Here is a 16,210-nt window from a genome sequence, read left to right as displayed (position 1 = left end):
ATGTTAGTCCCATCAAAAATAAATAAATCCTACTGTATAAAAACAAGCTTTCCCCATTGTCATAACTGACGATCAAGACCAAAATTGAAACTTAAAAAGACTACATACAAAATCCTAAATGGCATCACATGTACCCTCCGTAATGAATTGTTCTTGACTGCTTCATAAGACTTTTGTTCCCAGGGTATGTCAGGTCAGTGTCTGGTAACTTCTGAGAAAAAAAACACAATGGAAGCCAAAGTCCCCAGCTAGTGAGTTGCATTTAACGTATTCCTCTTAATTGCATCCTAGAGTCTGCTATTGAGCCCTCGGGATTTATAAATGAATTACACATCCTTTACCCTCACCTTTTAGCAACACCTTTGAGAGGGTGTGTGTGTTATTGATTTGCATCAATTAAAAAAAACTGAAGCCAAGAGTAACGAGGCTGTTTGTTTTGAAAATGTAAGGAATAGAAAGTACAGATACTCGTGTGAAAGTGTAATGAGTAGAAGTCAGAAGTAGGCAGAAAAATAAGTAATGGAGTAAAGTACAGATACCTAAAAAGTGTACTTAAGTACAGTAACGAAGTATTTGTACTTCGTTACTTGACACCTCTGCAAATAAATCAACAAATATCCAACAGGGTGGGGCCGAGCTTCCAAGTTAGAAAACCTTAACTCCAAAACTACAGAACGAACACATTTGTGACATAACTGAACACCTGAAGCTGGTCGTCATGCTAAGCTAGCAGACACGGGTGCGAAAGCACCAACTTCCCACACTGGAAAAAATGCCCCTCCAAAAATAAGTAAAAAAAAACAACAAATAAAAGACGTTTTTGCTTGAAATATGAAATGGAACTAGTGAAAATCGGCTTGTCGAGATTTCTTGAAATAAGATGTGATATTTGGGACTTTTGAGATAAAAGTGATCTTGAAATTAGCTTAAAAACCTCTTCAAATGTAAAAAAAAGCTTGTTTCATGTGAAATATGACTCAAAACAATTTGTTTTCAAGACTTTTTCATTTAACAAGATATTCCAGATGTATCGTATTAAAACAAGTCCCTATATCTGGCTGAAATAGTGCTTGTTAGGCAGTTGTGTCTGATATTAAGTGTAATGAGATATTTGACTAGAAATGCGACAAATATACTTGGTAAGATTTAGATTTTTTCCAGTGCAACTTAAACCCTGAATAAACTAAACGTTTTTTAGTCTCTAACCAGGAAAGGGAGTAAAAAACACTGATTTCTGTTCATATTCATGATATCAGCTGAGCTTTTAAGGAAGGAGCAGAGACCCGAGGGTTCATCAGAGGGTTTTATTAGTGAGAACAGCTGACAGGTCCACAGGGCTCTGTGGTCTCACTGGATCTCCTCACTGGATCTCCTCACTGGTTTCACTGATTTCAGATGTGACCCCTCCGTCCTCGATGATCTCTTTGGTGACGATCACCACCTTCCGTGTGGTGGTGGTGGAGGAGGTGGAGGAGGAGGTGGAGCTGCAGGGAGGAGCCAGAAGTTAGATTCTCTGATAATAATAATAATAATAATAATAATAATAATAATAATGACTTCATCTCTGAACACAATGAGCTCATCTCTCTGAACTTCCACATTACTGAGGAATAAAAACCAAATTCTTTAATGAATCCTGATTTAAATGAAAACAGAAGTCAGGTTTCTTTTGCCGTGCAGCTTAAAGGAACAGTTCACTATTTAAGACCTTGAGTCCCAGTTCCAGCTTGTTTATCAAGAATAAGAAATGAGGAGACCATTTTCACAACAATAGCTCATTTCTATCCATTTTGGCTGTTTTGGCTGGTCCATCCTGCTGCTACAGACAGGGTTCCATTGGGCACTCTGTTCAATGTCCTTAAAACAATACTAATGTTAATTTTAAAGAAAAGGTCAACTCACCGGGTGGTTAGTGGTATTAAAAAAAAAAATGTCGGCGCATTTTATGGTTTTCCATCCGTGTAATCCGTGTTCTTTGCTGTTCAGGAACTATTTTTCATGCTAAATCACGACGCACGTAAACATCCGCTCTATATTGGAGTCTGAGGCTCTAGCCCTGGCGCAGTGATCTGACAGTGAAAAGTGAAAAGTCTTCCAAACGGAATACAATTGGATTACAAAATGCTAAATAAAGCAAGAAATAACTTTTATTTCGCAACGCAATTTTTTTTGGGACACACAGGAACATCCACGAACCACCCAGTGAGTTGACCTTTTCTTTAAAATGAACATTAGTATTGTTTTAAGGACATTGAACAGAGTGCCCAATGGAACCCTGTCTGTAGCAGCAGGATGGACCAGCCAAAACAGCCAAAATGGATAGAAATGAGCTATTGTTGTGAAAATGGTCTCCTCATTTCTTATTCTTGATAAACAAGCTGGAACTGGGACTCAAGGTCTTAAATAGTGAACTTCTCCTTTAAATTTGTCTGTTTTAACATTTTGATCTGATTTTTATTCATTTTTCAGCTCTATTTTGGGGAAGTTTCCACATTTTTCAGGAAACGCTCGGCAGCTGAAGCTGGATGCGTCCCGGTTATGGCCGGCTCACCTCGTCAGCTCCCCGTCCAGCAGCCTCCGGTACTCGGCGATCTCCATCTCCAGCCGGGTCTTCATGTCCAGCAGCACCTGGTACTCCTGGCCCTGCCGCTCCAGGTCGGCCTTCAGCTGCATCAGCTGCTCCTCCAGGGACGTCACCTGCCGCTGGTACCCGGCCAGCATGGAGGAGTACCGGCTCTGCGTGTCGGCCAGCGTTCCCTCCAGAGAAGCTTTCTGTAGAGGCAGCAGAGAGTCGGTGGGTTTACAGAAGCTGTGAGGAAATGTTCGGGGCCACGGGGGCCACGGGGGCCACAGGGGCCACAGGGCGGACACTCACCATGCTGAGCTGAGCCTGGAGCTCGATCTCCAGGCTCTGCAGGGAGCGTTTGACCTCTGTGATCTCAGAGCGGGACGACTGCAGAGTCTCTGTGCTGACGGCCACCTGTTTGTTGATCTCCTCAGACTGTTTCAGAGCAGAAAACAAGTTTATTTAACATTTTAACACATTTATCAGTCTTATTTCTGAGAACTAGCGGCTCCTCAGACTGTTTCAGAGCAGAAAACAGCTCTTATTTAACCTTCAGGGTTCCCTGACTGCTCACCTTGGACTGGAACCAACCCTCCAGGTCTTTGCGGCTCTTGTTGGCGACTCCCTCGTAGTGTTCTCTGATCTCGGCCATGACGGCGGACAGGTCCTGCTGGGGAGCGGCGTCCACCTCCACGTTCACCTGCCCGCTCATCTGGGACCTCATACCCAGCAGGTCCTGGGGGGGGGTTAGAAAAAGGACTATGATGAGCCCTCTGATCCACCTCAGAGTATCTCTCTGAGCTTTAACCGTATATTCTCACCTCCTCGTGGTTCTTCTTCAGCTGGATCAGCTCCTCCCTCAGAGCCTCGATCTGCATCTCCAGGTCGGATCTGAACAGCGTCAAGTCGTCCAGAACCTTCTTCAGCCCGGCGATGTCGGCCTCCACCGACTGCCGCATGGTCAGCTCGTTCTCATACCTGCACAGCAGCATGGGTTAAAGGAGCAGCTGCAGGTTCCCTGCCAAGAGTTCCCACTGAGCTTAGCTTAGCTTAGCTTAGCTTAGCACAGAGACTGGGAACAGGTGGCATTATTAGCCTGTTTAACTCTCAGAAGGACAGTAAAAAGGTGGAATAACACAGTCAGAAACAGGTTTTCAGGGACTTTAGACTCACTTGACCCTGAAGTCATCAGCAGCCAGCTTGGCGTTGTCTATGGCCAGGTACAGAGATCCGTTCGTACGGGTGGAGTCCAGGATCTGGAAGCAGAAGGACAGATTTATACATTCAGCTGAAGCTTTCTGATGGAGGAGGATTCAAAGAGAAGCATTTTTAAAGCTCAGGTGACCGACAGCAGGTGTGGCCGCCCCCTGTGCTCGCTGCCAGCTGCATACAGGGAGATAAAAACATGCAAACGACCGTCACAGGTGGCCGTTAGCTGGTAAGGTGCAGGTGCAGGTGGGTTCTGGGCGTGGCCGCCCTGTCCAACACAAACGATGCTGCAAGCACGATTCAGTTTCAGGCCTCTTTATCACCCTGTTACTGATGAAACTAACCAACCAGAACCCGGTCTCACCCTGTTACTGATGAAACTAACCAATCAGAACCCGGTCTCACCCTGTTACCGATGAAACTAACCAATCAGAACCCGGTCTCACCCTGTTACTGATGAAACTAACCAATCAGAACCCGGTCTCACCCTGTTACTGATGAAACTAACCAATCAGAACCAGGTCTCCCCCTGTTACCGATGAAACTAACCAATCAGAACCCGGTCTCACCCTGTTACCGATGAAACTAACCAATCAGAACCCGGTCTCACCCTGTTACCGATGAAACTAACCAATCAGAACCCGGTCTCACCCTGTTACCGATGAAACTAACCAATCAGAACCCGGTCTCACCCTGTTAATGATGAAACTAACCAATCAGAACCCGGTCTCCCCCTGTTACCGATGAAACTAACCAATCAGAACCCGGTCTCACCCTGTTACCGATGAAACTAACCAATCAGAACCCGGTCTCACCCTGTTAATGATGAAACTAACCAATCAGAACCAGGTCTCCCCCTGTTACCGATGAAACTAACCAATCAGAACCCGGTCTCACCCTGTTACCGATGAAACTAACCAATCAGAACCCGGTCTCACCCTGTTACCGATGAAACTAACCAATCAGAACCCGGTCTCACCCTGTTACTGATGAAACTAACCAATCAGAACCCGGTCTCACCCTGTTACCAATGAAACTAACCAATCAGAACCCGGTCTCACCCTGTTAATGATGAAACTAACCAATCAGAACCCGGTCTCACCCTGTTACCGATGAAACTAACCAATCAGAACCCGGTCTCACCCTGTTACCGATGAAACTAACCAATCAGAACCCGGTCTCACCCTGTTACCGATGAAACTAACCAATCAGAACCCGGTCTCACCCTGTTACCGATGAAACTAACCAATCAGAACCCGGTCTCACCCTGTTAATGATGAAACTAACCAATCAGAACCAGGTCTCCCCCTGTTACCGATGAAACTAACCAATCAGAACCCGGTCTCACCCTGTTACCGATGAAACTAACCAATCAGAACCCGGTCTCACCCTGTTACTGATGAAACTAACCAATCAGAACCCGGTCTCACCTGGCCCTGCAGGTCGCTCATGATGGCGGTGAACCCAGAGTAGTCTTGGCCCTGAGGCTTGGCTTTGCTCTCCAGGAACTGGCGGATCTTCAGCTCCAGGTCGGCGTTGGCGGCCTCCAGCTGCCGCACCTTCTCCAGGTAGGAGGCCAGGCGGTCGTTCAGGTTCTGCATGGCCATCTTCTTGTTGTCGGAGATGTCGACAGCGTCGGCCAGGTTGAAGCCTCCGGCCCCGCCGGCGCCGGATCCTCCTCCCCCGCCGGCGGCGGAGGAGAAGCTCCGGGAGGCGCTGGAGCTGGAGATGCGGACGCCGTAGCCCCCCGCGCCCCCGTACACGCTGGGGGAGCGGGCGGAGCCCAGGCGGCCGCCGCTGGAGAAGGTGACAGAGCGGTTGGAGTACATGCTGGAGGAGTTCGCTGCTCTGGAGAGACGAGGAGAGAATGCAGGGGAGGCCGGGCAGAGCTGCTTTTATGCTGCTGGAGGTGGGGGGAGGGGCGCAGGTACAGCCCCTCCTGCTCGCCTCGGGGCAGGAAGGCAACAAACGGCGTCCCAGCAGGAATGTCAGGCATCCCGGATCGTTGCACCCTGCTGTGGCCTGCAGCGGTTTCAGGGTGTCAGAGAGGCTCTGAGGCCACCAGATTCCATCTTTTCTTATCAGTTCTGCCCCCCTGCCCCCCCCTGCCCCTCCTGCCTGCTGTTCTGTAGCTCTTTGTTCCAGGCTGTTGCAGGTCTGATCACGCCCTCCCTCCCCACACCCCCCACCCCTCCGGTCCTCTTGTTGTGCAACCAAACAATGAGACAGTTCAGCTGGTTCACTGCAGCAGAGCTGAGGAGGGGAAGCGTTTCTATCCTGTAAAAGTTCAGTGTGAGAGTCCTGACTTCATTAATTACAGCCCCATTCGGACAGAAACGTTCTGATAGCTGCCCTTCCCCAGGGGAACTGTTTCAGTCTGCATTCCCACATGAGTCGGGCCTGATAGGGACTGATGCGACGCAGCCGTCTGCGACAGCGACGTGTTACTTTACCGCCACATTCAACAACAAAACAGAACAAAACAAAACAAAACAATACAATACAAAACAAAACATAGACAAAGGAGACCACGTGTCAGTTTAATTTATTAAACATGCGCCGGTTAAGTCCGTGTCTTATGAGGAAACATTTCAGCCTGACAACATGACAAGGGGCGGGGCTACCAACCACCAAACACCTCCGTCAGATGTGTTCTATAGAACCCAGAACAGACCCAGCTGAGGAAAAGGAGCTGAAATGGTTCCAGGAGCTGAGGGCCGTGGTCCCGAGTTCCTGAGGGCCGTGGTCCCTAGTTCCTGAGGGCCGTGGTCCCTAGTTCCTGAGAGCCGTGGTCCCTAGTTCCTGAGGGCCGTGGTCCCTAGTTCCTGAGAGCCATGGTACCTAGTTCCTGAGGGCCGTGGTCCCTAGTTCCTGAGAGCCGTGGTCCCTAGTTCCTGAGAGCCGTGGTCCCTAGTTCCTGAGGGCCGTGGTCCCTAGTTCCTGAGGGCCGTGGTCCCTAGTTCCTGAGAGCCGTGGTCCCTAGTTCCTGAGAGCCGTGGTCCCTAGTTCCTGAGGGCCGTGGTCCCTAGTTCCTGAGGGCCATGGTCCCTAGTTCCTGAGGGCCGTGGTCCCTAGTTCCTGAGAGCCGTGGTCCCTAGTTCCTGAGAGCCATGGTCCCTAGTTCCTGAGAGCCGTGGTCCCTAGTTCCTGAGAGCCGTGGTCCCTAGTTCCTGAGGGCCGTGGTCCCTAGTTCCTGAGAGCCATGGTCCCTAGTTCCTGAGAGCTGTGGTCCCTAGTTCCTGAGGGCCGTGGTCCCTAGAACCTGAGAGCCATGGTCCCTAGTTCCTGAGAGCTGTGGTCCCTAGTTCCTGAGGGCCGTGGTCCCTAGTTCCTGAGAGCCATGGTCCCTAGTTCCTGAGGGCCGTGGTCCCTAGTTCCTGAGGGCCGTGGTCCCTAGTTCCTGAGAGCCATGGTCCCTAGTTCCTGAGAGCTGTGGTCCCTAGTTCCTGAGGGCCGTGGTCCCTAGTTCCTGAGAGCCGTGGTCCCTAGTTCCTGAGAGCTGTGGTCCCTAGTTCCTGAGGGCCGTGGTCCCTAGTTCCTGAGAGCCGTGGTCCCTAGTTCCTGAGAGCCGTGGTCCCTAGTTCCTGAGAGCCGTGGTCCCTAGTTCCTGAGGGCCGTGGTCCCTAGTTCCTGAGGGCCGTGGTCCCTAGTTCCTGAGAGCCGTGGTCCCTAGTTCCTGAGGGCCGTGGTCCCTAGTTCCTGAGGGCCATGGTCCCTAGTTCCTGAGGGCCGTGGTCCCTAGTTCCTGAGAGCCGTGGTCCCTAGTTCCTGAGAGCCGTGGTCCCTAGTTCCTGAGAGCCGTGGTCCCTAGTTCCTGAGAGCCGTGGTCCCTAGTTCCTGAGGGCCGTGGTCCCTAGTTCCTGAGAGCCATGGTCCCTAGTTCCTGAGAGCTGTGGTCCCTAGTTCCTGAGGGCCGTGGTCCCTAGAACCTGAGGGCCGTGGTCCCTAGTTCCTGAGGGCCGTGGTCCCTAGTTCCTGAGAGCCGTGGTCCCTAGTTCCTGAGAGCCGTGGTCCCTAGTTCCTGAGGGCCGTGGTCCCTAGTTCCTGAGGGCCATGGTCCCTAGTTCCTGAGGGCCGTGGTCCCTAGTTCCTGAGAGCCATGGTCCCTAGTTCCTGAGAGCTGTGGTCCCTAGTTCCTGAGGGCCGTGGTCCCTAGTTCCTGAGAGCCGTGGTCCCTAGTTCCTGAGAGCTGTGGTCCCTAGTTCCTGAGGGCCGTGGTCCCTAGTTCCTGAGAGCCGTGGTCCCTAGTTCCTGAGAGCCGTGGTCCCTAGTTCCTGAGAGCCGTGGTCCCTAGTTCCTGAGGGCCGTGGTCCCTAGTTCCTGAGGGCCGTGGTCCCTAGTTCCTGAGAGCCGTGGTCCCTAGTTCCTGAGAGCCGTGGTCCCTAGTTCCTGAGGGCCGTGGTCCCTAGTTCCTGAGGGCCATGGTCCCTAGTTCCTGAGGGCCGTGGTCCCTAGTTCCTGAGAGCCGTGGTCCCTAGTTCCTGAGAGCCGTGGTCCCTAGTTCCTGAGAGCCGTGGTCCCTAGTTCCTGAGAGCCGTGGTCCCTAGTTCCTGAGGGCCGTGGTCCCTAGTTCCTGAGAGCCATGGTCCCTAGTTCCTGAGAGCTGTGGTCCCTAGTTCCTGAGGGTCGTGGTCCCTAGAACCTGAGAGCCATGGTCCCTAGTTCCTGAGAGCTGTGGTCCCTAGTTCCTGAGGGCCGTGGTCCCTAGTTCCTGAGAGCCATGGTCCCTAGTTCCTGAGGGCCGTGGTCCCTAGTTCCTGAGGGCCGTGGTCCCTAGTTCCTGAGAGCCATGGTCCCTAGTTCCTGAGAGCTGTGGTCCCTAGTTCCTGAGGGCCGTGGTCCCTAGTTCCTGAGAGCCGTGGTCCCTAGTTCCTGAGGGCCGTGGTCCCTAGTTCCTGAGAGCCATGGTCCCTAGTTCCTGAGAGCCATGGTCCCTAGTTCCTGAGGGCCGTGGTCCCTAGTTCCTGAGGGCCGTGGTCCCTAGTTCCTGAGAGCCATGGTCCCTAGTTCCTGAGAGCCATGGTCCCTAGTTCCTGAGAGCCATGGTCCCTAGTTCCTGAGAGCCGTGGTCCCTAGTTCCTGAGGGCCGTGGTCCCTAGTTCCTGAGGGCCGTGGTCCCTAGTTCCTGAGGGCCATGGTCCCTAGTTCCTCAGGGCCGTGGTCCCTAGTTCCTGAGGGCCGTGGTCCCTAGTTCCTGAGGGTTGTGGTCCCTAGTTCCTCAGGGCCGTGGTCCCTAGTTCCTGAGGGCCATGGTCCCTAGTTCCTAAGAGCCGTGGTCCCTAGTTCCTGAGGGCCGTGGTCCCTAGTTCCTGAGAGCCGTGGTCCCTAGTTCCTGAGGGCCGTGGTCCCTAGTTACTGAGAGCCATGGTCCCTAGTTCCTGAGGGCCGTGGTCCCTAGTTCCTGAGGGCCGTGGTCCCTAGTTCCTGAGAGCCATGGTCCCTAGTTCCTGAGAGCCATGGTCCCTAGTTCCTGAGAGCCATGGTCCCTAGTTCCTGAGAGCCGTGGTCCCTAGTTCCTGAGGGCCGTGGTCCCTAGTTCCTGAGGGCCGTGGTCCCTAGTTCCTGAGAGCCGTGGTCCCTAGTTCCTGAGGGCCGTGGTCGCTAGTTCCTGAGAGCCGTGGTCCCTAGTTCCTGAGAGCCGTGGTCCCTAGTTCCTGAGAGCCGTGGTCCCTAGTTCCTGAGGGCCGTGGTCCCTAGTTCCTGAGGGCCATGGTCCCTAGTTCCTGAGGGCCGTGGTCCCTAGTTCCTGAGAGCCGTGGTCCCTAGTTCCTGAGAGCCGTGGTCCCTAGTTCCTGAGGGCCGTGGTCCCTAGTTCCTGAGGGCCATGGTCCCTAGTTCCTGAGGGCCGTGGTCCCTAGTTCCTGAGGGCCGTGGTCCCTAGTTCCTGAGAGCCATGGTCCCTAGTTCCTGAGAGCCGTGGTCCCTAGTTCCTGAGAGCCGTGGTCCCTAGTTCCTGAGGGCCGTGGTCCCTAGTTCCTGAGAGCCATGGTCCCTAGTTCCTGAGAGCCGTGGTCCCTAGTTCCTGAGGGCCGTGGTCCCTAGTTCCTGAGAGCCATGGTCCCTAGTTCCTGAGAGCCGTGGTCCCTAGTTCCTGAGGGCCGTGGTCCCTAGTTCCTGAGAGCCATGGTCCCTAGTTCCTGAGAGCCGTGGTCCCTAGTTCCTGAGGGCCGTGGTCCCTAGTTCCTGAGAGCCATGGTCCCTAGTTCCTGAGAGCTGTGGTCCCTAGTTCCTGAGGGCCGTGGTCCCTAGTTCCTGAGAGCCGTGGTCCCTAGTTCCTGAGAGCTGTGGTCCCTAGTTCCTGAGGGCCGTGGTCCCTAGTTCCTGAGAGCCATGGTCCCTAGTTCCTGAGAGCCATGGTCCCTAGTTCCTGAGGGCCGTGGTCCCTAGTTCCTGAGGGCCGTGGTCCCTAGTTCCTGAGAGCCATGGTCCCTAGTTCCTGAGAGCCATGGTCCCTAGTTCCTGAGGGCCGTGGTCCCTAGTTCCTGAGGGCCGTGGTCCCTAGTTCCTGAGGGCCATGGTCCCTAGTTCCTCAGGGCCGTGGTCCCTAGTTCCTGAGGGCCGTGGTCCCTAGTTCCTGAGGGTTGTGGTCCCTAGTTCCTCAGGGCCGTGGTCCCTAGTTCCTGAGGGTTGTGGTCCCTAGTTCCTCAGGGCCGTGGTCCCTAGTTCCTGAGGGCCATGGTCCCTAGTTCCTGAGAGCCGTGGTCCCTAGTTCCTGAGGGCCGTGGTCCCTAGTTCCTGAGAGCCGTGGTCCCTAGTTCCTGAGGGCCGTGGTCCCTAGTTACTGAGAGCCATGGTCCCTAGTTCCTGAGGGCCGTGGTCCCTAGTTCCTGAGGGCCGTGGTCCCTAGTTCCTGAGAGCCATGGTCCCTAGTTCCGGAGGGCCGTGGTCCCTAGTTCCTGAGGGCCGTGGTCCCTAGTTCCTGAGAGCCATGGTCCCTAGTTCCTGAGAGCCATGGTCCCTAGTTCCTGAGAGCCATGGTCCCTAGTTCCTGAGAGCCGTGGTCCCTAGTTCCTGAGGGCCGTGGTCCCTAGTTCCTGAGGGCCGTGGTCCCTAGTTCCTGAGGGCCGTGGTCCCTAGTTCCTGAGGGTTGTGGTACCTAGTTCCTCAGGGCCGTGGTCCCTAGTTCCTGAGGGTTGTGGTCCCTAGTTCCTCAGGGCCGTGGTCCCTAGTTCCTGAGGGCCGTGGTCCCTAGTTCCTGAGAGCCGTGGTCCCTAGTTCCTGAGGGCTGTGGTCCCTAGTTCCTGAGAGCTGTGGTCCCTAGTTCCTGAGGGCCGTGGTCCCTAGTTCCTGAGAGCTGTGGTCCCTAGTTCCTGAGGGCCGTGGTCCCTACTTCCTGAGAGCCGTGGTCCCTAGTTCCTGAGGGCTGTGGTCCCTAGTTCCTGAGAGCTGTGGTCCCTAGTTCCTGAGAGCCGTGGTCCCTAGTTCCTGAGGGCCATGGTCCCTAGTTCCTGAGAGCCGTGGTCCCTAGTTCCTGAGGGCCGTGGTCCCTAGTTCCTGAGGGCCATGGTCCCTAGTTCCTGAGGGCCATGGTCCCTAGTTCCTGAAGGCCATGATCCCTAGTTCCTGAGGGCCATGATCCCTAGTTCCTGAGGGTTGTGGTCCCTAGTTCCTGAGGGCCGTGGTCCCTAGTTCCTGAGGGCCATGGTCCCTAGTTCCAGTATGTGCGAATGAGGGAATAAACGGCCCCGATCCTGAAAAGGTTCTAGGAACCGCAGAAGGTTCCTACAGTGGGAATGTGCCTGATGACTCATAATCAGCTGACCAACATCCCTTTAAAACTGCCCCAGCTGAGCGTCATGGAGGCTTTTCCCTTCATTCCTGCCTGCAGGTCGGCAGGTGTCCCTTTTCTTTTGCAGATCAGTGCTCATCGGGCTGTCCGAGCGGCCCCTGGTGTCCCAGACGAAGTGGTGGATGGCCTCTGCTCCTCGATTTAACAGAAAGCAAACGCCGTAACCATGGTAACCATGGAAACCATGGAAACCATGGCACTCAGGACTGGGCCTGATTCTGCCCTTAAACCTCCCTGTTTATAGCCTAGAAATCTAGACGCCCCTAGCGGCCGCAAATGGAATTTGCTCCGGGGCCAGTCTAGTCACTTGCGGTCGTTTTGCAACGTTCCAAATCAAAACTTAATCGAGCCAATCAAATCGTGAGGAGCGGGGTCGGAGGCCGGGCTACCTAGTGACGACAGAGGTGCGATGTTTCAGTGTGTAGTTCCAGAGAGAGGTAAAAAAAAAAAAAAAAAAAGTTCCATTAGCTAGCTCTCTTTAGATTTATAGGGAAACGAAGTAAACATACATCTGAGCGCAATCCCCAGTCAATTGCGAGCATGATGTACCGAAGACGGCGGGCCGATCTTCGTCTTAGAGCTGACAAAACTCTCCGGTAAGGCATTTGAACGGTCAAATTCCGTTAACGGGACGAGAGCAGTCAAAACAGGAAGTGCGTTGCTCACTGCGGCTCGCTTTAGCAGCGCCGAATTCGTGGGGACAAAATGGTAAACAGCCGGTATTTTGTCAGGTTTTCAACACGTTGGGGATCTAAACGACTACTTTCTCACCTGAAAATGTTTCAAATGTTGCTAAAGTTTACAGAGTTTGGAGCTTAAGAGAAATCAGCTTTTCAGGCCATAGACTACTGACCACAATGTACTTTCCGTCGCGTTGACTACGTAAAACTTCTTCATCGCTCTGATTGGTTGTTGCGCCATCCTATTGCGTGGCGTTGAACTTGACAGACAGCCGTATATCCCGCCCACACTGCTATCCAGCGTCACTAGACCCCTGTACAGCTTTTTGCTGTACGGGTCTGGCTTGCTAGGCTACCCTGTTTACCCTTTCTGACCCACTTCTGATGTCATATTCCAACAGTCCCTGATGCAGCCGAACAGCCTCCATGAGACGCCGCCTGCAGCGCTCAGAACCGCTGGAACTGATGTTGGACTCCTTCCAGCTGAAGGAAGACCAGACAGATTCTTACAGTCGGTCCTTAGAAAGGCATCATGTTCATAAAAAACATTTAACCGGCTTTAAACTGCCTTTAAATGACTTTGAGCTGAATGAGTGAAGCTGAACTGAAAGCTTTATGGAGCTGCTTAATCTGGACGGATTTAACGGTGTGATAAAAGTCGAGCCGCGGCTTGTTTTCACCTCAGTTCATGTGTTTCACCTCCATCTGAAGAGGATGTTCAACAGAGGGATGAACGTGCTTCTGATCCCGAACATAAAGGCTCATAAAGGCCAACACGCTGTTATTTCAGCTGCTTCTGTCACCACACCTTCCATACAGCCGGGTCAGTGTTTACGAGCAGAAAAAGCCTCGGGCAGATGGTTACCTGGCGTCCGTTTGAAGTGAATGACTGACTCTGAGTCTCATCTGTGTGATTCCGCTCTTTGGGAATACGTTTCATTCAGAAATGAAGTTAAAAAGCAGATGCAGATGAAGGAAAAACTACTTTTCTAGGTTGGACGGTGAACAGATTCCCAGAAAAATCCAGATATTTACTTTAAGGCAGGAAGTCTGTGTGACGGCCAACAAGCTCTGATCCTTCAGTGTGTGCAGAAGCTCAGGGTGGTTGGGTTATCTTTTTTAATGATCTTAATTTTATACAAATTTTATTCAATTCATTTTATTGTACTTGTGGAAGGGTTTTAATGCCTCGCAGCACTTTTACCATTTCCGAATCGTGTTTTATGTTTTGTTTTATGTATTGTTGTTTTTATCCTGTTGTAAAGGGCTTTATAAATAAAGTTTGATTGATTGGCAGCTCTGCGGCGGCTGAATGGATGAATGAATGGTTGGGATTCCTGCAGGTGAGGCCTGATCTCTTGGGGCTTTTTATGCCTTTATTAGATAGGACAGTGTAGAGAGACAGGAAGCAGGGGGCAGAGAGAGGGGGAACAACACGCAGCACAGGGCCGTCCGATGCGGGACTCGAACCAGCTGCAGCAGGGACTGTAGCCCTGTATGTGGGGCGCCTGCTCAGCCCACTACGCCACAGTAACCGTAACCAGAGGTTTTAGTGTTTATTGTCACCTAGAAATAAGCTATGTGCACGACTCCAAACCGACCGGCTCGATCAGACACTGTTCAGTGGAAGATGGGCGAGGGTTTGCTGGCCGGGTCGGGCACTTCTCCGCCCGGGATTGGCTGGTTTTCCTTTGCTCCGCCTCTTCGTGCCTTTGACACCTGATACTTAGACCTTGGTTGTGTGTAGGAGCTTGTTTTAGAGGGTTTGGGTGTGTTTCCTTCCCTCTTCTTCTTCTCTTATCGTCGTATTTAGAAACAGGACCAGCAGCACAAAGAGTTTCATGATAATCAGTCGACAGGTTTTATTTTATTTTTCATGAAACAGCTGGTTTAGTTGTATTTGTTTATTTGCTTTAAGTAACTCCTCCAGCCTCTAACTTAGATTTCCGTGCTATTGTTTTTTTGGTTTTGTCATTTGATTTGACTAATTAAAAGATTAAAAGATTATTTTTGTGTTATTTCTCTCAGTGATTGGTGTTGTTTCAGAGAATAAAACCCTAATAAGGGATAAACAGAAGCGATCTGTTACCCTTTCCTTGCATTTTGAATGATTTAACTCCACCCTGACTGAACCTTTTGAACCTTTTGGTCATCAGAGGAACTGCAGCTTCCAAAAGAACAGACCAAACAACAACGTTTGATTTCAAAGCTTGTCAGCAGACTTTTATTTTTGTGACATTTCCTCCTGTCCCAGCTCACATGATGATTTCCTCTGTGGAGCTGCTCACCACCTTTCCATCAACCACCTCCTCTATGATGACAATCTGCTTCTTGGTGGTGGTGGAGGTGGAGGAGGATTCGATGGAGTTGGTGGAGGCGACGGTGGAGGCGGAGGAGATAGAGACGCTGCAGGATGAGATAAACAGAATATTATTAATGTGGAATCATTTTTCCAATAGTGCCCAAAATAACCTGGATATAAACTTTATACAAACTCACACATACAGATGCATTCAGCAAATGTTCTAACCTTGAATTTAACCTTTTCTTGAGTGTTCTTCGACCTGTTTAATGTCCTGTGATGTCAGGCTTTTCTAAAATTACACCAAATTGTGTTTGAAGGCGAATATAATTCAGTGATTTCATCTCAGTCGGCTGCTTTACTTCTTTCTGCCCGTATGCAGACGACACGCTGCTGTTTGCGTCAGGAAGCCATGACTGTTATAGAAACTTTTACAACTTTTTAAACCCCAGAAAGGAGGAAATGTGACTCTGTCAAAACGTTTGTTTCTATCTTGGTTTTGTGTTTTCTGATATTTCAGTTTCTCAGGTGAAGGACTCTCACCTGCTGCTGGCCTCTCCGTCCAGCAGCCTCCGGTACTCGGCGATCTCCATCTCCAGCCGAGTCTTCATGTCCAGCAGCACCTGGTACTCCTGCCTCTGACGCTCCAGGTCGGCCTTCAGCTGCGTCAGCTGCTCCTCCAGGGACGTCACCTGGTTCTGGTAGCCGCCCAGCTTCATGGAATAGGAGTTCTGGGTCTCAGCCAGGGTTCCCTCCAAGCCGGCTTTCTGAAAGAAACGGAGTGGAAGTCTCTGTGAGCTGTTTGGATGATCAGGGAGGATGTCTTCGGTGATGAGGTGAGATGCTCACCGTGCTGAGCTGCGCCTGCAGCTCGATCTCCAGGGCCTGAAGGGTCCGTTTGAGTTCCGTGATTTCTGATTTGGAAGTCTGGAGGGTTTCTGTGCTGACCGCCACTTCTTTGTTGAGTGTTTCTGTCTGTGTGGAGGAAGAACAGCAACACAAGTTTATGAACCAGTACTTTACTGTCACATGAAGTTTTGAAGGATCCAGGTGAGCAGGTGAACAGGAAGTGAAACAGCTTCCAGCATCATCACAATGCTGCTCTTTCTCACCAGCTGCTCCGGGGCAGGATTCATCCTCAGGGGAGCTGGAGCAGTTATTAAGTTATAAGTCTAAGACTGAACCAATTCCATCCTGAAGTTTGAGATCCAGTGTCATACGGCTTATAAAAAACATATTGTTTTATTGGAGATTTTTGTTACTAACCCACAGTGACTCACCGGTGAGCAGGAAGGTCTTTTATTTGTCGTGCTTAAGAGAGATTCATGTTGTTAAAAGGGGTTTAACACTGGAATTAATGTTTTATCTTTGATGTAATAAATGTACTGTAACGTACTTGAGTCCCAGTAAGCGTTGTGGGTTTCATACGTTACACACAGCTCAGAGAGGACAGGAATGAATGAATCACCTTGGACTGGAACCAGCCCTCCAGTTCTCTCTGGTTCTTGGCGGAGACGGCCTCGTAGTGCTCCCGGACCTCCTCCATGATCTTAGTGAGGTCCTGTCCTGGCGCGGCGTCCACCTCCACGTTCACCTGGCCGCCCATCTGACTGCGCATGGCCAGCAGCTCCTGCAGAAACCAGCAGATTTACAGGTCGCTGAAC

The 16,210-nt window shown here is 51.6% G+C and overlaps 2 protein-coding genes across 2 annotated transcripts in view; both read right to left on the bottom strand.

Annotated features, from left to right (window-relative positions):
- Window positions 1-1,290: 1,290 nt before the first annotated feature.
- LOC142372108 (keratin, type I cytoskeletal 50 kDa-like) lies at window positions 1,291-5,661 on the bottom strand. The gene is made up of 7 exons (XM_075454913.1): window positions 5,206-5,661; window positions 3,740-3,822; window positions 3,388-3,544; window positions 3,141-3,302; window positions 2,876-3,001; window positions 2,552-2,772; window positions 1,291-1,484 (listed from the first exon to the last, which is right to left on the bottom strand). Exons 1-7 carry the CDS (start codon window positions 5,602-5,604, stop codon window positions 1,361-1,363), a joined length of 1,272 nt encoding a protein of 423 aa, XP_075311028.1. The 5' UTR covers window positions 5,605-5,661; the 3' UTR covers window positions 1,291-1,360.
- An 8,779-nt stretch (window positions 5,662-14,440) lies between these two features.
- The window catches only part of LOC142371152 (keratin, type I cytoskeletal 13-like), a 40,901-nt gene continuing 39,131 nt past the window's right edge, over window positions 14,441-16,210 (bottom strand). Inside the window, exons 5-8 of the mRNA XM_075453764.1 lie at window positions 16,015-16,176; window positions 15,396-15,521; window positions 15,090-15,313; window positions 14,441-14,650 (exon numbers count right to left, since the gene is read on the bottom strand). Of these exons, the coding sequence (XP_075309879.1) occupies window positions 14,500-14,650; window positions 15,090-15,313; window positions 15,396-15,521; window positions 16,015-16,176 (663 nt within the window). The 3' untranslated portion in view covers window positions 14,441-14,499. The remainder of the gene's footprint in view (window positions 14,651-15,089; window positions 15,314-15,395; window positions 15,522-16,014; window positions 16,177-16,210) is intronic.

Source organism: Odontesthes bonariensis, chromosome 21, assembly GCF_027942865.1.
Source record: "Odontesthes bonariensis isolate fOdoBon6 chromosome 21, fOdoBon6.hap1, whole genome shotgun sequence".
Classification (NCBI taxonomy): domain Eukaryota; kingdom Metazoa; phylum Chordata; class Actinopteri; order Atheriniformes; family Atherinopsidae; genus Odontesthes; species Odontesthes bonariensis.
Note: the sequence above shows the minus strand (reverse complement) of the source record. Positions and strands in the feature narration are given on the sequence as shown.